The sequence below is a fragment of the Botrytis deweyae genome (assembly GCF_014898535.1).
Source record: "Botrytis deweyae strain B1 chromosome Unknown BDEW_012, whole genome shotgun sequence".
In the NCBI taxonomy this organism is placed as follows: Eukaryota; Fungi; Ascomycota; class Leotiomycetes; order Helotiales; family Sclerotiniaceae; genus Botrytis; species Botrytis deweyae.
The window spans coordinates 338,607-360,723 of record NW_024066219.1 but is presented as its reverse complement, the minus strand read 5'-3'; the positions used below and the strand labels follow the sequence as shown (position 1 = coordinate 360,723).

General features: G+C 40.9%; 7 protein-coding genes across 7 annotated transcripts; 4 read left to right on the top strand and 3 right to left on the bottom strand.

Annotated features, from left to right (window-relative positions):
* Positions 1-2,110: 2,110 nt before the first annotated feature.
* On the top strand, positions 2,111-4,246 carry EAE98_005934 (uncharacterized protein; the record flags this gene model as incomplete). Its single annotated transcript, XM_038953556.1, has 4 exons — positions 2,111-2,563; positions 2,654-2,884; positions 2,937-3,235; positions 3,285-4,246. 4 exons carry the CDS (start codon positions 2,111-2,113, stop codon positions 4,174-4,176), a joined length of 1,875 nt encoding a protein of 624 aa, XP_038809951.1. The 3' UTR covers positions 4,177-4,246.
* A 632-nt stretch (positions 4,247-4,878) lies between these two features.
* Positions 4,879-7,732, bottom strand: EAE98_005933 (uncharacterized protein; the record flags this gene model as incomplete). Its single annotated transcript, XM_038953555.1, has 2 exons — positions 4,879-7,246; positions 7,305-7,732. 2 exons carry the CDS (start codon positions 7,730-7,732, stop codon positions 4,879-4,881), a joined length of 2,796 nt encoding a protein of 931 aa, XP_038809950.1.
* A 1,347-nt stretch (positions 7,733-9,079) lies between these two features.
* On the top strand, positions 9,080-13,440 carry EAE98_005932 (uncharacterized protein). The gene is made up of 5 exons (XM_038953554.1): positions 9,080-9,284; positions 9,335-9,790; positions 10,028-10,283; positions 10,408-12,167; positions 12,329-13,440. The coding sequence occupies exons 1-5, from the start codon at positions 9,186-9,188 to the stop codon at positions 13,247-13,249; spliced, it is 3,492 nt and encodes a 1,163-aa protein (XP_038809949.1). The 5' UTR covers positions 9,080-9,185; the 3' UTR covers positions 13,250-13,440.
* A 330-nt stretch (positions 13,441-13,770) lies between these two features.
* On the top strand, positions 13,771-14,870 carry EAE98_005931 (uncharacterized protein; the record flags this gene model as incomplete). Its single annotated transcript, XM_038953553.1, has 5 exons — positions 13,771-13,838; positions 13,882-13,938; positions 14,273-14,554; positions 14,652-14,685; positions 14,760-14,870. The coding sequence occupies 5 exons, from the start codon at positions 13,771-13,773 to the stop codon at positions 14,868-14,870; spliced, it is 552 nt and encodes a 183-aa protein (XP_038809948.1).
* Positions 14,871-14,879: 9 nt separating this feature from the next.
* Positions 14,880-15,378, top strand: EAE98_005930 (uncharacterized protein; the record flags this gene model as incomplete). The annotated part of the gene is made up of 2 exons (XM_038953552.1): positions 14,880-14,923; positions 15,021-15,378. The coding sequence occupies 2 exons, from the start codon at positions 14,880-14,882 to the stop codon at positions 15,376-15,378; spliced, it is 402 nt and encodes a 133-aa protein (XP_038809947.1).
* A 1,650-nt stretch (positions 15,379-17,028) lies between these two features.
* On the bottom strand, positions 17,029-19,853 carry EAE98_005929 (uncharacterized protein; the record flags this gene model as incomplete). The annotated part of the gene is made up of 5 exons (XM_038953551.1): positions 17,029-17,344; positions 17,434-18,924; positions 18,991-19,184; positions 19,237-19,406; positions 19,500-19,853. The coding sequence occupies 5 exons, from the start codon at positions 19,851-19,853 to the stop codon at positions 17,151-17,153; spliced, it is 2,403 nt and encodes an 800-aa protein (XP_038809946.1). The 3' UTR covers positions 17,029-17,150.
* Positions 19,854-20,878: 1,025 nt separating this feature from the next.
* EAE98_005928 (uncharacterized protein) lies at positions 20,879-21,778 on the bottom strand (the record flags this gene model as incomplete). The annotated part of the gene is made up of 1 exon (XM_038953550.1): positions 20,879-21,778. One exon carries the CDS (start codon positions 21,776-21,778, stop codon positions 20,879-20,881), a length of 900 nt encoding a protein of 299 aa, XP_038809945.1.
* Between the last annotated feature and the right edge of the window lie 339 nt (positions 21,779-22,117).

The window sequence follows — 22,117 nt, the reverse complement described above, 5'->3', positions numbered from 1 at the left end:
CTAAATCGTTTTATACATTTAGTCTATTTAGACCGCCAGTTTACTGATTATATTAAATACAATATTTCTCTTACCCCTTTATTCCATAAATCCTAATAATTATACCAAAAATCTACTAAATCCCTTATCATTAAATCGAATCTAATTTAATAATAAGAGATTACTCAAATCGAAATTTATAAAGAAAAATAGAAATATAAAGAAAATAATAAACAATATACACAATCTAAAAGAATTTTTTATAAATACATTAAAAAAGACTAAATTGTTTGTATAGAAAAAACTTTTAATAAATTTAAAAGATTTAAAAATAATAAATGGGAAAAGAAAGCCGAAAAGCTTACTACTATTAGATATACTAAAATTATAAAGTATATCCCTATATACCTTAAGAACTATCTAAATAAGCAGTTTTCATTGAAAAGAATAAATATATTGATATATATAGAATTGGAAAACAAAAAGATAGCTATTTCGAGATTAGCTAAAAGAGAACAATTATACGATAACAACCTATAAAAAATAGAAGATTATGAAATTGATAAAAAGAAAACAGTTTTTAAAATTATAAAACAATTTAAAGAAGATCTAAATCCAATAAATAAGAATAATTAGAATAGAACTAGAATATATATTAGAAAAGCAAAGTTTTAACTATTTAAATATTATTATAGAAATCGTATTATTAGAATAAATAATAATGATATAAAAAAAACAATTAAATAATAGAAAAAATGAAATATAATAATTTCAATGATATAATTTATTATAGAATATATAATAATTATATAAAGTTATAGTATTTTTAAGAATAAAAATAATATTTTGATTAAACACTAACGAGGTAATTTACAATTTTTATAATACTTCGGAATATATAATACCCCCGGAATTTTGTAGGAGTATGGAAAAATGTATATTAAATTACATACAATTTATTAGATACAGCATATACCTTTTTCTATAATTCTATAATTAATTATTTTGAAATATACTAAAAAAAGTGACGAATTACTGAAAAAGTGACGAATTGCTGAGGCCCCCTTATTGGTACAATAGGGGGTAAAGAGGATCGTAACCCCCGATTACTAGATATACTTATAAGGAGTCAAATGCCCTCTCCTTACCAAGTATTATCGATAAAGCATATACCTGCCCACCCAAAAACTGGCATAACATTACATTCCGAAAACAAGTCATCAACGACCACCTGCACGATCGGGAAAAGTCGTAGCCCTTCTAGAATTGGGGAGGAACTCGGTATCCATAATCCATCCTCTTGTACCTTGTTGGGCCTGAATTTTCACGACATGGGAACCAATCAGATGAATGGAAACTCGGATTTTTATGGGGAGAATGTGAACAGAAAACAGAACATGGTAGGTGAAGAATTTATTACGGAGAACCTAGTACATATGGGCTTTTGGTTATTACCTAGTAGCTAGCTTCATAGGTTGCTTCTCTTTGGCTTGCTGGGAAAGAGGAGAGTGGATGGATCATGGATGCCATTCTGTCGGTAGGTATATAGTAGTTACATGCCTCCATGCGTACCTACATGCACTTTCTCACATCTTTCTTTCCCCGGATTTCTTTGAGTGTCGATTTGGATTCTAAGATTACATTTACTTTCATATTTCCATCTATTTTCCTCGGACAATTTGGAACTTTGAACTTTGTATTTATGAGTGAAAGTTGGTCTTTATATTTTACATACCTATCTTGACATCTCATTATTTTCCTCGGATGGGACTGAATAAAGTTTGTTTGTGCTAGGTAATTTGATTTGATTGATTTGATTGATTTGATTGATTTGATTGATTGATTGATTGATTGATTGTTTGTTTTCATTGATTGATCATAAATTCAATCCACCTGAGGCTGGCTTACGACAAACGCAACTCCTGAATCCGGACTTGCGAGACCTTCCATTCTTTACCCACAGAATACGAAACTCAAAACAGACAACAAGGTGACGCATATCCCTAGCGACATTTTTTAACGAAGAAGGGAAAGGCATATCGCTTCTCTACCTATACTACTATTTGAGATTCGTCTCATCGATATAGTAGCACTCACTACATAAGACATCCAAAAGTCAAAACGAATCATCATGAATTGTCCTTCGAGAACAGATGAGCCCTTGGAAAGCGATGGATATAATCAGAATCCAAACGCCTTGGCAAATGATCTCACCACCCGAGAAGATTTGAACGGTCGAGCAAACGGAAGAGCATTGAGGAGAAGTTTGGAGGATGAAGGCGTAGAGTCAATTCATGATCTAGTAGAGGATACTGGAGATGGGAAGGCGACGGGGAGTGCGAAGGGTGTTGGAGGGGGGGCTGGGGGTGATAGGGGCGGTGGGGATGGAGGGAGAGGCGGTGGAGACGGGAAGAGTGGTCACGTGGTTGAACCTTCTGTCGAAACTCTCAATATCCGAGATCAATCGAGAGGTAGAAGGGGAGCAGGCTATGGAAGAAATTGTCTCCATGTCTCGAGAGAACAACTCGTGAAAATGAAGCAGGTCATGGTCAAATTTGCAAAATTCGTGGGTCCGGGCTTCATGGTACGTAATTTGCCACCTCTCCACCAATGTCAAGATCAAAATTCACAATGTCAAAAATTGGACTTCATTTATATTAATGGATTCTCATAGGTTGCGGTGGCATATATTGATCCGGGAAATTATGCGACGGATGTGGCTGCAGGTGCAACTTATCGATTTAAGTTGTTGTTTATTGTGTTGATGTCAAATATCTTTGCCATCTTTTTGCAAAGTCTTTGTATCAAGTTGGGTACTGTTAGTGGATTGAATTTGGCGGAGGCCTGTAGAGCTTTCTTGCCCAAATGGATGAATTATGCCTTGTATATTTTGGCTGAGGGTGCAGTATGAGATTTTCTCCCCTTTTTGCATCTTCGATTTGACTGACCAATGATAGATTATTGCTACAGATATTGCAGAGGTGATTGGTACAGCTATTGCTATCAATCTTCTGATACCTCAGATACCCTTGGTTGCTGGTTGTGCTTTGTCGATTCTTGATGTTTTGATTCTTCTTGTATTTTATCCTGGAAATGGTGAAATGAAGAGATTGAGATATTTTGAAATATTTGTGGCGGCGTTGGTATTGGGTGTTGTTGTTTGCTTTTGCATTCAATTGTCACTCATCAAAGATACTTCGGTAGGGGAAGTTTTCAAGGGATACTTGCCTTCCAAAGCAATTGTAGAACAAAAGGGGTAAGTGCTTGTTATTCCACTCATCTGAATTTCTCCTAACGCACATTAGACTCTACCAAGCATGTGGTATTTTAGGAGCAACGGTCATGCCTCACAGTCTCTATCTAGGAAGTGGCATTGTCCAACCACGACTCCTCGCTTATGACAAGGACAATAATATTGTCAAAAAAGATTTTGATCTGGGTACCAAGGAACCATACTACCCCTCTCTTCCTGCCATCAAATTTTGTCTCAAATACTCCTACGCCGAGCTAGCAATTTGTCTCTTCACTTTCGCCCTCTTTGTCAATTCCGCGATTCTCATCGTAGCCGGATCAGCCCTCTATAATAACCCTGCGGCTCCAGAGGCTGATCTTTTCGGTATTTATGATTTACTCGTGTCGAGTATTTCGAAAGGTGCTGGAACCATTTTTGCTCTCGCTCTATTATTATCGGGTACGAGTGCTGGCATTGTTTGTACCATCGCCGGACAGATGGTTTCAGAAGGTGCATTAAATTGGACTATTAGACCTTGGTTACGACGTCTTATAACGAGAAGTCTGAGTATCACACCTAGTATTATCATTGCCGGAGCTGTTGGTCGTGAAGGTCTATCAGCTGCTTTGAACGCTAGTCAAGTCGCTCTTAGTATTGTTCTTCCATTTGTTACGGCACCGCTTATCTATTTCACGTGTCGTAATAGATATATGACGGTGAGATGTCAGGGAAGACGAGCTGCGTTCGGAAATGATGATGAGAATGTGAGGGGAAATGGAGATGCAACATTGGAGACGGAAAGTGTGTATGAGCATGAAGGCGCGGGATTGGGGGTCGAAACGGGTGAGGGAACGAAGATGAGAAATCATTGGATTACGGCGGCGGTGGCAGGAGTCATTTGGACAATTATGGCGGCGATGAATGTGGCTAATTTGGTGTTGCTTGGGAAGGGTGATGGGGTGTGAGATATTGTTGGGGTTGGGTTTTGTAAGGGGGAGGGGAGCGGGGGGATGGTGGTATTTTGTGGTTGAGTGGGGTGAAGAATGGGTTTATGAAAGTTTGGGGTAGGAAACCAGGGAAAAATGATGGACAGATGATGATAATGTTGAAGAGCAGAAACGCCCAAGAAATTATTGCTACACACTTTTTTCTGGAGTAATGGCATCATCACTACAGTATATAAGTACGCAAATAGTTTGCTATTTATATTTGGCAAGTGTGCTTGAATACGAATATGAAGTTGTTGTAAAACCTTGAGCTTTGAAAGTTTGAAGTGTTGAAGGGGTTTGATTTGTGTTGTGCATTTTGCTATTTTTGGTTCAGCTCGACTTTGGTTTTTTTCTCGATAAAATCGTATTGGATATCTGACCAGATGGGTGGTGCCTATCAGCGCTTGATAAATTTCACGGGATAGCGTCTCGAGGGAGTATTTGCTGAATTTGCAGATAATATCGAAGCGCACTAGTACTGATTCCCCAAATAATTCTTAGAATGAAATTTAGAAACATTCAAAGATAAACTTTGTGAGAAAATAAGAAATGCAGTCTGAAGATCCTCCGCTAGACCGAGATATCTGAGTGCCGACGGACATGTCATTTATTGCAAGTCGATAATTCTTTTCATGAGGGAGATGATGCTACCGTCAATACAAACGGCATCGGCTGATTCTATCTCGGAGTAAGTAGTCGCCAAAGAGACCACCTTGAGCTTGAACGTTTGAGTCTGCTCTTGTGAATAACTTCTATGATTTGCGATTCGAGGTGCGGTGTTTTGCCAAACCCATTCACGAGAATCTCGGATGCCACCTTGCGCACCCATTGGAGTTCTGTAACTTTGCGGCGTCTCCCGCCCTTTCCTCTCGCGTACCTTGTGCACTCTCCTTCTTGCATGTCGAATTCGTAGTCTGGGTCCGCGCCGTGTTCCAGAAGCATTTTCGAAATGTCAAAGACTTCGTCGAGATGGTCGCGATACGCCGGTCTGGAAATCTTGTCAAACGAGACCAAGAACTCCCACCACGTTGCCTCGTCGGGTTTTACTCCCCGCTCCAAGAGTATGCGAACCATGGCGACCGTCACATCAGCCTCGTAGTGCAAGCGTTGTGGGGGCACTTTTCCAAAATTGAGCAATGTGTAATTGAGAAGAGGTTCGGAGCCAAGTAGCCACGTTTCTCTGCGAACCAGATGTTCGAGATACAAGACCAATTGTCCTTCGATGATTAATTTGGCAAACGTCGTCGTGTTGTAATGTGCTAAAATATGATTTTTGAACGCAGCCTGGGGCAACCTATGCAGTTCCTGGGCGCGGGTAGAAAGTGTTTGATGAAGCTCGTCTAATAAAAGTACTTCGGCTACGCCATTGATTCTTTCAGCTTCAAAAAGGTAGTATACAAGTTCTCGTGTCATGGTGGATATTCTTGTCAGTAGCCAACTTCCATGATCTTCCTTCAAAGGGAGCGACTCCAGTTGCCGGAGATAGAGATTACACAAAGTAATTCTTGCATCAAATTTTGATGGCAGCCGGGATTCTAGCACTTCTTGTATATCCTTCGTCATGAGAAAATCTTTGGCTGTGCGGTGTAGGAACCCAACTTTGTTTCGTAGACAACTCGCTTCCTCAGGATCGTTATCTACATATATCTCAAGAAGGTCTTTGCATCGGGCATTGATATATGTCTTCATCTTCTCTGTCACAGTAATAATATCTTGTGAAGTAAATCTCTGAACCTGCGTTTTGTTGTCGATTTTGGAGTGTGGGGCGTCTGTCACTTGAGCCAGAAAATTAAACAATAGAAGAGGTAAAGGGTATGATGATATAACAGCAATCTGAAATATTTGGGCAGTTTGTACGCGATACACATCTTCGATGGTTTCAAGCATCTGTCGAAAATAATCCCCAAGGTCCGCAGGTAAATGCTCGAGTCGGCCACGCAAGGTTGATATGTCATTGTCGTCTGTGAACCCCCTCAGGAGTGAGTTGACAACAAGATAGACCCAGAGAAAAACACCATTTGCTTTTTCCACAATTCCTTGCACGAGTTGCTGATACTGATTGTCTTTTTTCGATAGGCGAACAAATCGAACATCGTCTTCCAACCGATTCTTGACGTAGAGCTCGATGTCTGGCTTGGTATATTCCTGTACAACAAGCTTCGGTATATCACCATCATCGAAGGCTTCAAGAAACACATTCCAAGGTCGACTAGAAACACACAATTTAATAACAGAGGATGTAGCTAGGCTTCGAAGAATTTTGATAAGATCCGTATATTCTCCATATTGTGTGTCGTATTCATCCAGACCATCCACAAAAAAGCAAAAGCGCGTCGACCAAGCATGCTCTTCTGTTACGATACGGTCGAATGTTTCCGAGAGCTCTGGTAAACTCCACAGATCAGATTCGTCCTCATGTTTTCTAACCACAGTCCAGCGAGAGGGACAAACTCTGGAGATGATTTCGGGATATTGATTGATTATCTGATACAATAACGATTGCAAAAGACCTAGCTGTGATTTCTGCATTTTGTTCCCACTACCCCAGAAAAAGTAACTAGCGATGAAGATATTTGAGGTCCCAGTCCAGATCTTCAAATGATCTTTCGTGCGCGCATCGCTGCACAAATACTTCATGAGTGTTGATTTTCCACACCCTGCTTTTCCAGAGATCCAGTATATTCCGTTTCCATTTCGTAGCCAATCTTGGAACTGCGTCTGGTGCCCTGTAACGGTATCGGAATCATCAAATATCCAATCGAAAGTATGGTTGTGTGCACTTTTAATTCTAGCCTCGCGATCTTTAATAGTTTTGAAATGTAAACTTCGCAGCACTTCGTATGAAGTCGTGACCCGTTGTGCTTCGGAGACAAGTTTATCGCATTGCTTTGGAATCGTGTCATTCGTTCCAGCATAGAGTTTTGTTTCCAACGATCTTAATAAGTCTGTTCGTAGCCTCTCGATTTTGTTATCGATATTCATGTCATTTCGTCGGATCTCTTCTAACACATTCGTCACGGCCCCAAAAACGCCTAATTGCTTGTGGCTTATATGAATCATCAGCAGTAGTCTCAAAAGATGTGTGCGATATATGTATGCCCTACCTTAATATTGTAATCATACGAGTATTGATTTGCTTTCGCAATTTATTCAATCTTTTCTCGGTGTCTTGAATCTTCCCTTTTTTTCTTGCGTTGCGAAGTGCCAGCCGGAAACTTTGAAGTACACTTTGGCCGTCTGTAGACTTTACTGTGTCCAAAACAGTAAGTAGTTGGTCTGCTAGCTCTTTGGCCTTGATGGCTAGTTCTCGCAAAGCTAATTCATCTGCCAAGATCGTTGTCGCGGGCACTAAACGCAACTCTATTTCTTCAGTAAGGGTTTGGAGATCTTTAGTAATCAGATCCAGTTCTTGATGGTAGGTTAATGTGCCATTCTCGTAGATCTCACGGCCATCCGCCACCAGCTTGGACCCAAAATCGATAAATTGGACAATGGCACTTGCGAGCGAGATCGAGGTTAGAGGATCAAGCATAATGACGAGTGGAGTGATGAATAATGTTCATGATGTGAAAGTGCTGGAAGACGTGTTTTAGCTGAGATTGCCGTGCATTTGGTAGGGTTGCCTCTACGTAACCGAAAAAAGCGGCGGAAATTGAGTACCCTTTCAAAGGTCTTTTTTAATAGATTATAAATTCATTTCATATTAAATATTGAAATTTGAAAAAAGCATATGAAAATTTGAGTCTTCTTCATGTTGACAATAGATGTTTTTATTATTTAATATTATATCAAGATGAGTTTTAGTAGTTAAAGTTCTTTTGAATGGTGGTGAATTTCCGCCGCTTTTTTCGGTTACGTAGAGGTTCACCTGGTGGTTGCATTCTGAACACCCCCACTACGAACAGGGTCGTTGTTTGATTGGTTAGCTCAGAGGTTATATTGATACATAGGCGCTTAGAAGTGAGCCAAAACAGAAATTTGAATACTACGGAATTTAGTAGTTTATTCTTTATTGGCTCGAGAATATCTTGCTTTGAAAGTTATTCAATTACAAAAGCGAAGCTTTATGATCTTGATAAAAAAGTAATGATAGACTGGGGGGCTGAATGCTTTTCTTCATTACATGAGCAGAAAACAGAACACGACTAGACGGCAGAGTACCAAGTTGGAACGAGGTTTCCGACCAAAAGAATCAACGGCACTGACCCTAACCCTAAGCTTTTGAAATAAGAGATAATATTAACAATTTTTAGTTACTATCGGGAAATTGTATAAATAGTTATGGTTTCCGCTCTTTTAGAAAACTTATTTTAATCTTAATTTTTTTTTAGATATTCTAAAAAATGTTTTTATTTATTCTTTTACTTTTAGTAAATAATTTTATAAACTCATTAAATATCTAGATTTTGTAACTATGCGATTATATAATTATATAATCTATTATATACGATATGTATTATAAACAATCGAAATTTGTTACTATTTGTTCCTAAAAGACGTCATACCGCGTAAGAGTCTCGATGCTATTAGTTCTTTAAGGTGCCTAAGGGTGTGTGATTATTAGCGCTTAATAATTATCATGCGAGCTAACAAAGATGTTTTCGAAGGGTTTTTGATTCAAGCTCATTTGGTGTTGCGATTTTTTTCGTCTTGATAAGGCGCGACCGATTTGGTTAACAACTACAATGGGGGAGGATAATTTGATATTGAGAAATGACATGGGGCCGTGGATTTGAGAGGGAGTCACATGCAGAATTGGCTGAATCACAGGTTTTGAGGCTGCATAGAACCAATAAGCTAGAATATATCTACTAGGTATATCTACCCCGCCTCGAGCCCGCTAGCCCAAAGATTGTGTTGACCATCCGTCAGCACTCTGATCTAACATCATTCAAAACAACTTCAAGATCCGCCAAAGTAGCTTAACGGCCTGCATAAACTTGGGCCGTCCAAAATAGCATTCGGCCTCAAAAAGCACCTTCATCATGGATTCCAAACGCCGATTTCTCAAGGGCCTGTGGAGAGGAACAGGGCAAAAACAAACCAATGATTCGATTGGCAATGGCGAGCCTGCTCCAAAGATAGTATGCAGTTTTCTATCAAAACTATCTTGCTGTACTAATTTGATCTCCAGGAAACCCCCAAACGAACCATCGCTAGGTTGATATCCACAACCCTCGATAGTACACCACAACCTTTGTATCGGTTTTCTCCACGATCCACAACGCCCACCCCAATCAGCCAGACGCCGACCTCAAAATCTGGAGAAACACTTTGGAGTCGGGCGTATACGTCCTTATTGAAGAATAGTCCTGATCTGATGGAAACCTACGAAGCATTACTTCTCGATACTATTCCTACTGCTTTAGACAAACACGAGCAAATGGCGACCATGGTTCAAAAGAAACAGGAAATTCTGGAATCAAAGCAATGGACCATCAAGATCTCTGGAAAATCGCTCAAAGTCAAGGATCAGGTGAAAAGAATTATGGAGGCTTTTAAGAAGGTCAAAGAATTCGGGGCAGCTCTTGCGAGTATTGATCCAATACATGCCGGTTTGCCTTGGGCTGGTGTATCCTTTTTACTTAGTGTAAGTCGGCAGTTTATCAACATTTACGACAGCAAATGTCATCTTCGGCGCTACATTCTAAGTTTGCAGCATGCAGTGACCTGAGCATTCAGGTGTTCATGTTACAAATACGGACACATTTAGACCATTTCAGATATTTATAAGAAGCGAAGTTGCATCTTTCTTACATACTAACCAAGAAGAATTTTCTTTCGGTTTAGTTCGATTGTTTGATTGGTCACTGACGATAGAATTAAGCTTGTTTCAAATGATTTCGAACAAAACGAAGCACTTCTCGAGGGATTAGAAAAGCTATCAGATATCATAGCTCGATACACCGAAGTAGAGAGTGTTTATCTGAACACTGCCGTCGCAGGAGATCTTGATATACAACTTGAGTTGAGGGTCATCAAGCTGTATACTTGTATTCTCAAGTTTCAAGCGACAGCAGCATGCTACCTTTCTTATTCTACGCTTAAAAGGTTAATGCGTAATTTACCCAAGTTGGATGATTGTGAGTTCAATCCACTTTTATAAAAAAAAAAGTGTATCAGTCCTTTGGAGATCTAGCAAAGTCGTTACGGACGTGTGTTTACATTTCAGACCAGATTCAATCTGCTAATTGCTTTAATCACCAGGGAGCAAACTTTTGACCGAAGTCACTTCCGAAGACGAAAATTGCTACAGATGGGTCAGTCTTCAGGATTCGAGAGTATTACGAAAGTTATATGAGCACATAAATCCTCTCGTCTCCATTCAATCCTTAAAAATACTTCCCTCTTACTTCGAGGTTCCCACAGGTCGCAAGATCCCTCATTTCATAGGCCGAGGAGAGGTGTTAGCAAGGATTGACTCTGCGCATTCGAGAAGCTCTTCTTCAAAGGCAGGGATCGTGGTTTTGCGCGGCTTAGGAGGACAAGGTAAGACACAAATCGCGCTTGAATACTGCCATATATCGAGAAACAAATTCAAGGCCGTGTTCTGGGTCGATGCGAGCTCTGAGAGTTCGGCTATCCGGAGTTTTGAAACAATCTGTGCTAAGATCAGGGGGCCTGGAGATGATTATGACAGTAGTGACACGAAATTAGAATTTGTCAAAACTACCATTCGCAAGTGGGACTTCCGGTGGCTGATCATTTTTGACAATTACGATACGCCTGATTCATTTTCTCTTGAAGATTACACACCCCATAGTATCCACGGATCAGTTTTAGTTACTACAAGGCACAAGGATGTTGACGCCTTAGTGGAAGACACCGCCGCAGCCATTGAGTTGTTAGGTCTGCCCGACAAAGAAGCTCTGCAGCTCTTGTATCGACAGAGCGGCACAGAAGAAAATGAAGTCAACAAAATGAATGGACTGAATATTGTGAAGAGGCTTGGATATCATGCGCTAGCTGTTGCTCAAGCTGCGACATATATCAAAAATTTGAAGCTTGATTTTTCAGCCTTTGAATCCCATTACTCTCGACGCCGGGAAGCAATTTTGAAGTACAAGATCCCTATGAACAAATACACGAAGCTTTTGAGCGAATTTGAAAAAGAAACGGCCTTCAATGTATTTACCACCTGGGAGCTGTCCTTTGACGAACTCAAAGCTCAACATAATTCGACAGACCTCGAGCAACTCCTGACAATTCTTGCATTCTTTGATCCTCGTGATATCTCCGAGGAGCTTTTCTCTACATATTTGAGTCGTGGATTTTGGTGGAGTTATAAATATCCAGGTTTTGCCTTCTGCCAGAGAGAAGCGGGCGTGTGGGATAGAGATGCATTTGCCGATGCATTGCAAATTTTAGAAACGCTGTCTCTCATACAAAGCTTTTATGCTTCTACCGATGGCGAATACCATGTATCTCTTCATCCTCTGGTCAAGGATTGGATTAGGCTTCGAACCAAAGAAGCACTCTGTGAGGAGTACACCGTCTTGGTAGCTGAAATGATTGCCGGTCAGGCAAAAGAAGAGCCCTGGGATATGGATCTCATTCATCTCAATGCACATGAAGAGAACATCGGATATATTACTACACCAAATGTCGTCGAAGATTCCTATGATGAGTCCTCGAACAAGCGATCTATGTATGAAGGTTTCTACTTGAGTGAATATTTAATTTGCAGAGACCTTGGTTTGATGAATTATTCTGAGAAAGCAAAAGCCATAGGTGGACGCTTGTTTGAGCGACAAAAGAAATTTCACTGGGAAGACACTTGGCAGAGTTCATTCACTGTCAAGGAGAAAATACAAGATTTGTTGAGCGAAATAGACATGAAAGAAGAAGCATTGTCAATCTGTGAACAGCTTTACACACTACACTTGAGAATTCATGGAGAAGGAGATAAGCGAACTGTTCATAGTATAGAGTTACTTAGTCGAAGACTCAAAGAATTTGGCGAGCTTGTAAGTTACTGCTTTTTATGTTAATCTTTAGCTAAATGCGGCGTATGTGGCAGCAGCGCCAGAATGAGATTCTCAAATCCTATGCTTCAATTTTCTCCAGGTATCAGAATCTTTTTTTCTCTAAACCGAGATGAAAACCGGCTGAATATATCTAATCATAGGAAAGAGCCTTGAGGCTACAGCGTAAAGTTCTTGAGTACAACAAAGAGAATAGAAGCGATGACGATCCCATACTCTTAAAATCTATGTCTGACCTGGCGAACATACTCATGGAACTCGGCATCACTGATGAAGCAGAACAGTTGTATAGGAAGGTGATTGACCTGCAGGTGAAACTCTCAGGAGAAGCCCATGCTACGACTTTGGAAAGCAAGATTAAGTTAGCAGAACTTCTGGAAAAAACGACCCAGACAGAAGAAGCAAATAGGGTGTGCACAGAAATCTTAAGCTTCATGAATAGCCGGGCCATTCTCGACTGCTACGTCGTCAGTTTATTGTTCAACCTGGAACCCATACTTCAAAATCTGCATAGATGTGAAGATCGCCTGGCTTTAAGTCATCATGTATTGAAGCTGGTAGAGCAATCACCTGGACAATATTTTTCCGATCTCCTTGGTGCAATGTTTTTGGTTGCCAGGGCTTTTCAGGACTTGATTAAATTCGATGAGGCTGAACAAGTTTTCAAAAAACTTTACCTCATGTGTACAGAGAGTCTGAAGGGCGATAATATTCTTTTACTTAATGCACAGATAAGTTATGCCAAGATGTTGAGGTGTCTTGGGAAAAGGGAGAAAGCAGAGGAACTGGCCAGAGATGTACTGCAAAGGTTGAAAGAATCGCATGGCGAGGAAAGTATAAAATTTCGGAAGGCGAACAAGGCCCCGAGCTTGAGCTGGTTGCACCGAACTTGGAAAAGTTTACAAGACTTGGATGCTTATTATGAGCAGGCTCTTGGGGGCCGTGATGATGTTACGGATGAGGAGAGGTATGCGGCGTGGAGAGCCTGGAAGGTGAAGGTTGGCGAAGAAGTGGTGAATAGATTGAGTATGGAGATTAATAAGACTAATAGTCGGCTCTCATAAACGGCCGACTAGTTCCTAGTCGGGGAAAGCGAATGTCCCCGGAAAGCGAATGTCCCCGTGAGATTTTGGGTACGAAATACACCAAAATCATTCAATTTTATTAGAAATCTAGTTTTATTTTTAGTACACAACCTTCAATTTTTGAATAATTTTTGAACTTTTTATATGATTGTATTCAATAAGATTATAGCTTTCTAATGATATTAGATTTTTTTGAATTGCTTCAAAATTCATAGTATTATTCATAAAATTGAAATATTTTTCAGTAAAAATCACAAAATCTATACCCAAAATCTCACGGGGACATTCGCTTTCCGGGGACATTCGCTTTCCGGGGACATTCGCTTTCCCCGACTAGAAACTAGTCGGCCGTTTATGAGAGCCGACTATTAGTGAGGGGTTAGGTCATGGGTCAGAATCGAAAGAGGAAGATGGAGACGAAGAGGAGAGGTATGCGGCGTGAAGAGCCTGGAGGGTGAAGCGCTTGGGTGAGGAGTGAGTGAGAAGATTTAATAAGAGAAATGCTGGGACTATTGAGAGGTCGGGACACGGATCAAAATCGAAATCGGTGGAGTAAAGATGAGATAAGGTACGTGCTAGGCAAGATTTGTAATGTTCTTCAAAGAGAATAGAAGGAGGCGAAGGGACACCGACTATAAAGGATGTGGATGCCTAAGGCATCTATGCAAGTACGCTACGAATTCATTATAACTACCTAGGTAGGTATTATAGTATAATTTGAGTCAACCTATTCACTCGTTGTATACTAATAAAATAATTGATTTATTTGCTTGGCGTAGCCCTGCGTTATATTATATTATCCCACCTTATCGGCCATTGCTTTTCTAGCAATTACTAATCTATTCCTTTTATACGATAAATCAAGGGCTGAGAAACCCCTAGTTTCTCCACTAATCACAGCCAAGAAAGAATAAATAAATATAGGGCCATCACCCTATCTTAATTTTCAAAACTAATAGCCTTACGATATATTTGACTTCATAACCCGTTTAATATATACAGCTCTAATATACAAGTCATAGAGATTTATTCTATATATCAGGTTATCGATACTAAAAAAGTTCCCGGCTTTTTCTCTCGCTATCCCGCTACTATAAGTGTTAGTACTACGGATGTTAAAAGTACTTTATCGGCGATTGCTCAAGAGGCTTCCCAGTCTAACTCTCGAGAGAGACGTCGCGCGCTAATTCGATACTCTAATGCCTATGGAGATTCATTTTCGATATATTATTGCTCTACCGAAGTCGAAAGACTGGTTCTGCTTGCTAGTATAATCGAGGTCATGTGAATACATGATAGTACGTTACACCTAATCATGAATAAACATAGATGAGAAAAATCCTAATATTTGATAAGATGTAATAGAAGAACTAGATCATAGCGTAGTAAGCTGGGATTATATATTGAGTAATAAGGTCGTTCACTAAAGAATGCGTAGGCATATAGAGAACATAATATACTTATCGAAGTACTGAGAATCGACGTATAGCCTTCAGATTTCACTTTAAAGAACATACGACAAAGCGCACTAGCGACTGTATTGCGTAAAGCAATCGACTTAGATTCAGAGAAGGCGCCTAGAATAATCGAAACTCTATAGGATTATCTTATGACTTTTGATAGTCGAGACGACGACTTTGATCGAATGGAGGAGTATATGCCTTATAGAGTTGCAAACTGCGGCTATTAGCAAGTACTTGAAAAACTCGATCTTTACAAGAATATCTTCTAATACTACACGCTGCCGCAGGATATTATCTTACTTCATTCGTTGGGGAATGGGAATTACGCTTAGTCATGCTGATTATAAATCAATACAGCAATATGACTTTACGATGGGAAACATACTTGACTTAACAAATGACTATTTTAGCTGGAATACTAAGAAAAATCAGACTACAGATCGAATCAGGAACGGAGTGAGAGTACTAATCAAACAGTATAAAATATCACCTGATGCTGCAAAATCATTACTTCTCGGATTGATAGTTGAGGAAGAAAGCAAAGCTGTCAGACTCAAGAAAGAGCGCTTGAAGCGACTAGTTTTACGCGAGTTATCTATATACTTTAAAGCTATTAAGCTCTATATTGGTAGAAGTTGCTTTTGACATGCGACGGCGCCTCGTTATCGCGTTTTTGAATGAGGATACAAATGTTTTGGCGAAATTGGCTTGCTCAGGCTGGGTGGATATTGACGATACCAGGTTATATCTTTTTCCGTTTTGATATAGTCGAGCTGTAGACTTTTAATCCTGAGCAAGTGCTTAGCGATACAATTACGGACCAGAATCATTTTACTGTGGTTTTCCCTTGACGTAGACTAGTCTCTACTTTGCGTTACAGTTATCGATCACGCTCTTAAGGCCTCAATCGATCTTGCTCGTTTACGACTTAGGCTCGTATAGATATGTTTAAATGTTAACAAGGTTATAAAGAAACTTGTAAAAACGATAGAAGATCTGATTGCTCCTGCTAAGATCGAATAATAATCCTCAATCTATAACATTATATATATACTATAAAGAGCTTATTATTTCAAAAAAAAAAATTCAACGCCTTGCTATTGAAAATCAATCATAGGTTAGGTTAACAAGACCTCTTAAGTATTATTTAAGCTATTATCATTCTCTCTCTAGCGTCTATAGACAAAAAGCAGAAGATAGTGAATAAGCGTTTTAATTATGTGATTAAGCCTAAGTAGAAAATCTGAAAAGAAGACTATAATCCTCGCTAGATGTAAATTAAAGCACCCTTATCCTGAACACCCTAATTAAGCGATTTTCCGGACTATTGAAATCACCGATTGATTATTAAATAACTACTCAGTTTGAACACAATCTAAAGAGTAATCAAACCGATTGGTTTCTTCTTTATTACCCTCTTTGTCTCTAGCTTCTTCAACTTCTCTAATCTTTACAATAAATACAAACTTAGAATTAGAACTTCATTTTCTGCTTGCTAGGCCTAAATTTCTCTGATTGTATCTATAAACACTATATTTTAAACTCTTAGTCTTCTAGAAAAGTCTTTAGATTGAAAGATTGAAGTTCTTGAGTAAATATATATAAACTCGTTTGACAATTTTGAGACATAGAGTATAAAAGTGGATTTCTGATGCTTTGTTTAATTTCTATATAGGATAAGAGGTAAGAAATAACCTATTTCATCTAAGACCCTTGAGAGTGGTATGTAGCAGCAGTGAGAAGGCTATCTTTCTCGAATCAGACTCTAGCGACCAGTGTAATAGGTTGAAGGATAATTTGTGTGAGATATCTGCTACAATATAACTTCCAAATATAATTGATTGGTTAGGATAGACACATACTCACCTGGCCCTGTCAGTCCAATCATTTGACTAAGAACTATTAAGAATTAGTTATTCTTAAAACCGTATACATGAAAAAATCAATTGTAGTGAGTAATGAGGTAGCTGACGATGCAAACGGCTGCTTATTCTCAAGGGCGCTCTTCCTCAACTGGGTTTCTTTCAATAGTCACACTATATATATATATCTGGCCGAAAAAAGTGAACATCAAAGGTTTGGAGACTGCCCTCAATAGAAAAAAATGACTTCTGTCTACTGGAAATATCTATAGTTGCGTCCCCTAATTCTAACTCATCCAAGTTGAGGTGGAGCTTGAAGTGTAGCAGCCCTGGTAGAATTACATGAACAGACTTCCTCATCCATACGGACCATACCACAGTCCCCACCACGGCGACCAGTGAGTGAATGAACTAGCGGGACACTTTCTAACTTTCGAAACTCGCAAACTATTCGTTGTTTGACCGCTTGATATTAGAATTTATCTTTCTATTGTTCAATTGGTAAGAAACCATTACGTGAAATTTCAAAGTATTTTGACATGTAAACAATAAAGTTTATTCTTGTTTAAAGAAAGCAATTTGACTAAAGGAAGCAAACAGTAAATTTTTGGCAGAGGGTGCCAGATTGACACCTCCTCGATTCACCAGGTATTGGGTTGCGTCAATTGTAAAGCCATAGACTGTAATGCCAGTACAATTGGTGTCAATGTTAAATAAAACCTCGGCGCATGTTGAAGAAGTTGTACAGTCTGAAGGAATTAGTAAGTAAAGAGTTGGTCATAGGGACTTAAGTGTCCTTGGTGATCGAGAAAGGGACAGGATGAAAAGTGTTACGTACCACTGCTCCAATTGTGAAAATATGTAAAATAAGAAGATCCATACACTACAATGTCGTTTGAGTTGGTCATGATTTGCGCCCAAGCGACTTGCCGAGAAGCACCATTGGTGCCGTTAAAAGGCCCAGAAAAAAAAGGGTCACTCAATTGCTTCTTATAGGGGTAAGGATAAGAGGCAACTGGATTTGGCTGGTAGTACGGCTCTTCTGACTGTGCCATTGACATGAAGATATTCTTGGTGTTGGCGAAGTTATACTGGTACTTGGAGTGGTGCTCCGAGGGTGTGTTGATGAGCCAGTTGTTCCCAGCCACACTCTCGACCAGTATGCCTCTTCCAGTAAAGATCTGAATCTGGGTGAGATTGCGATCGTCGATGTCGTGGTCTGCAGCCCAGTGCCAGCAGTTTTCCAGGTACGCTCCAGTAGCGCTCTTGGTAATGTGCATCGACATGAATGCGGCCACGCAGTTGGCATCAACGGGCGGCTTCTTCACTCCTGGCGTCGTGGGGCACTGTGTAACCTGCAGCTCTGAGCCTTCCCAGCCACCGACGCGAGTATGTACGTCCCAGTAGCCACCGACTCCTGAAGTGGAAGAGGCGAGATTGTGCTGGATGAGAATTGCACCAGCAGTGCCGCCTTGGGTACCTAGGACAAAGTCGACAAGTTCAGTTGCTCCGCGCTCACCGGGTTGGCCAACTTGAAGCAGAGGCTGTGGGTGATCAAGAAACTTGAAGTATTCCCCGGCAGCGAAGATGTTTGGGAAGGCCTCGCCAACAATCTTCGTGTTACCAGGGATGTAAAGTGTTTTCGTAACCTTGTAGCTTCCGTGGTCGAGAAAGAGAACTTTCGACTGTGCAACAGAGGCGAAAATAGCTGCTTGAAGAGCCGCTGTATCATCCGTTAGTCCATCCCCCCTTGCACCAGCAGACCGAGCGCTGATGAATGATTTGACGGCAAGGCTTTCATATCCAGGTTTGGCCTGGGAGTACCATTTCTGAGATCCAGGCTGGAGGAGCCCACTTGGTCGCTTCATTGGACTTAACGATCCTGAAAAGTTGGAGGCGATGTTATCCTGTAGCTTGTTACCTTGTCCCCATCCCAAGATCGTGCCAGTCCCGCCTGCGAGCACTGCGCCTTTACCGACCAGTCGTACTAGGATGGTCACATTCTGATACTCTACGTTCTCGAGAATTAAACTTCCCGCAGCTGACGACTGGAAGAGAGGATCCCCACGGTCGGAAGCAATGCCGATCTGAACATTCTTGAGCGAGCTGTCAATCAAAGAGACTGCTCCGGTGGCAATGAACGTTTGAATCGCTGTGGAGCAACCATTGAAGGCAACTCCCTGAGCCGTAACCGTGGTAGTAGTCTGGAGATTGAGTCCGGTGACACAGCCGTTGAAGGTGACATTGCGAAGATTCGCTTGGCCACTAGGGATTTTAAATCCATCATGACCGCCATTGAAGACGAGGTCGCTGTAAAACACCTCCCCTCCTGCACTTGTGAGTTAGCAGAGACACCGCAGATTCCAAGATTGAGAAAGCACAAAGTGAAGCTCACCACCTCCCATCAACCCGATGTCCTGGACTCCCTCAACGGTAGGCATGTTGACGACTATGTTATGAAGACTAGTTGCTTGTGCTGATGGCCAGTTGATCCCCGTAACGTTGACACTTGGGGGTACCAAGGTTGTATCAATGACAAGATTCCGGAGCTGTCTGAAAAATATGTTTGCGGCCATCGCAGCAGATGATCTGTACTACATTAACTCATGCGCGCAAGTTCTTCGTGAAAATGAAAACTGACGGGTTACCATCAATCAATCCTATTGCCCCCGGTGCATTTTGGAAAGCGGGGAGTGCCTTGATGACTGGTAAACAGTTGGGGTTTCCATGTAGAGAGACCCCATAGTTCTGAATAATAGTAGAGTTTACCATGTAAGTGCCCGCTGGGAAGTATACTAATGCCTGGGCTTTCTTTGAATTGTCAGCGGGAACGTGTAACATCTTAGAACCAGAGGTACGAGGTCCCAGGAGAAGGCTAACAGCCTACAGCAAGTAACAACTTACAGTGGTCGACAAACATGAGTCAGGGGCACAAGTATTACCGCTGCTAATGGCAGCATTGATGGCGGCTGTATCATCTGTAGAGCCGTCTCCTTTGGCACCAAAGTCCTTGACATTGCGAAAGACGTGAAATTCACGGGGGTTTGGATTGAAGGCTGCAATGCCTTGGTGTTTGATATCCTCAAGCCAGTAGCTACAAGAGGGAGAGTGAGAGTAGGGGGAAGCATCCGAATCTCCCTGACCGCCGCTTGACCCGGCTCTCACAGAGTCCAGGAACAAAAGGCAGCCAAGGAGCTTCAAGAAGTACAATTTGAATACCATTGTAGAGGGAGTGAGTGGGATGATAGATGTTGGCATTGAAATCTTTGATAGAAAGCAGAAATCTTCTTATTCTCTCCTATATAGTGCTGGTAATGGTATTATCTCTAGGGCAAGACGACTTGACGGAGTTCCCATGTCCCTGTTTCTTTGTTTGTCAAGTCTCCACGACTACTTCGCTTGAAATTATCATGGATTACACAGCTTTTCGCTCCAAATACCAGAGTTAAAAACCATCCGAACTGCTAAACTCTGACGTAGATTACTCTTCACGCTAAATAAAACGCTGCATCGCCACTTTTGGTGGGGCTTTTGAAGGGCTGTCACAAGTAATACTCGCTGAGTTCTTGTCAAGGCCTTTTGGTCTACCGTTAGTTACTTTGAAAATATGCTTGTGCTGAGATCGTTAACAGGGACTGTAGAAATTGAGAGTAGCAATACTAGGATAATCCCACTTTTAGGAGACACTAAGTCATATTCAGGAGAGGGGGAGATGCATCATGCTACCCGCTATACGTGGACAGCTTTAGAGTTGCCCCACTTATAAGTCAGGTAGCACATTCTCGTATAAAGACTGATTACGGCATCAGCTTTCTCAAAGCGAATACGGAACTATACGAAAGCTGGGAGGGAACCTAGACATAAGTTGTCACGGTCAAACTGGCGTGGGGCTCTGAGCGGCACGTGGTATTGGACCACTCCAGGCCGACAGCAGCCCGCGCACAATTATAAAATGTAGAATTATCTAATTAATTTATTGCTATTATCTACTTTTACAATTTTATATAGAGATCTAAAGAATTGAGGATTTTTATAAAAGATAAATCAAAATAATGAGAATTCTCAAAATTCTGACGTTTTGATTGGCTAAGGAGACTCCTTTTAAGCAATGGCGCTCGTAGCTAGCACCTTGGGAGATAGAAAGCTCATTTCTATAAGATAGTTGAAATCTTACTCATTCGTTGATACATTCGATACTAATAAAGCAAGTATCATAGAGTTTTAATTCTTTAGTTAAAAGATAGCTCAGAAACTAGTGCGTCGCCTAGTGGAAATATCTGCTATCACTTTAACTTCCTGCTTTCGCTGTTGTCCAATTCAGAACCATTTTCCATCGGTTTTTCCCCACTAACTACTACATACTTGATACTATTCCGGCATTTCCACCCCTCTACCCCTGCCATAGTGTTTACAAAATGTTTCTGGAGACCGAAAGCTAAGACCAATAGATATGGGATATATGCCAACACGAAGAAGAACCGAACCATCGGTTTCACATTTATAGTGATATCTTCGGTCACGACATTGGTAAAGCCAGCATCAGCAAATATTGAGCTAATCGATCCATATGTGAATCGATCGAACGCGGGCATCGCAGAATGTTTGTTGATTGTGCTCCACGAATCCACCCTTGCTTTCGGCTCCGACTTCATGTCACTATGCTCATATTCGAAAAGTGCCACGCGACCACCTGGCTTCAACACGCGATAAAATTCACGAGCGACTGTTTCTGGAGAGGTGCTATGAACAAATGTTTCCATAGTATACACACCTTCCAACGAGTTGCTTGCAATTCCGTCAAGGTGATGGTAGTCCATTTTTCCAACCGTAACTCTTGCCTTCATCCCTTGTTTCTCAATGTTCCGCCTAGCTTTCTCGAGGTGATGGTCTATGACGTCGATCCCCTGGATCTCGAGCGAGTGAACTTTTGCGAGGCGCAAAGCAACATGGCCTACGCCACATCCTGCATCCAATACTCGCGAACCAGAAGGAAGGCTCAAAGTCTTCGCGAGGTAATCCTCCATTCTGTGTAGCGCGGCTCCAATTGGGAAAGGATTGTATTTGTCGCGTTCATAATAGCCAAAGTGCCTGGTACCACCGAGAACAATTTGATAGCCAAGACGAGATTCAATTGTGTGGTAATAATCTTGCAGAGACTTGTTTTCGTTTATGATGGGAGCCATTTTGTCTGGGTTATCTGTCATGGCGGACGATCCCTTGAGGATAGAGAGCTTGATAAGCAAGAAATGGCTCGATAAGGTTGATGTGTTGACAAAGAAGATAAATTGACTGCGAATGATTTATTAGTGAGGTAAGTTTGCCAACGACAATGAATGAGCTGACATGGAGTAATCTTATGTAGGCAGTGAAATGTGACAACCATGTACTTCAGGAACGTGTTGTGATACCATTTTCCGTGCGACACGGTGCCTGAGATATTAGTCTATACAGGCGCTTACGGTCATGGTAAAAATGAACCTGTTTGGTTCCTAGGCTTTTTGAGTCAATCTTCATGAGACTCG

Excerpts from the sequence above, each read along its gene's own strand:
- EAE98_005932 (XM_038953554.1), top strand. The coding sequence starts at position 9,186 with ATGGATTCCAAACGCCGATTTCTCAAGGGCCTGTGGAGAGGAACAGGG. Across the intron at positions 10,284-10,407 it reads TTTACCCAAGTTGGATGATT|GGAGCAAACTTTTGACCGAA; the intron begins GTGAGTTCAATC and ends TTTAATCACCAG. Across the intron at positions 12,168-12,328 it reads TCAAAGAATTTGGCGAGCTT|GAAAGAGCCTTGAGGCTACA; the intron begins GTAAGTTACTGC and ends ATCTAATCATAG.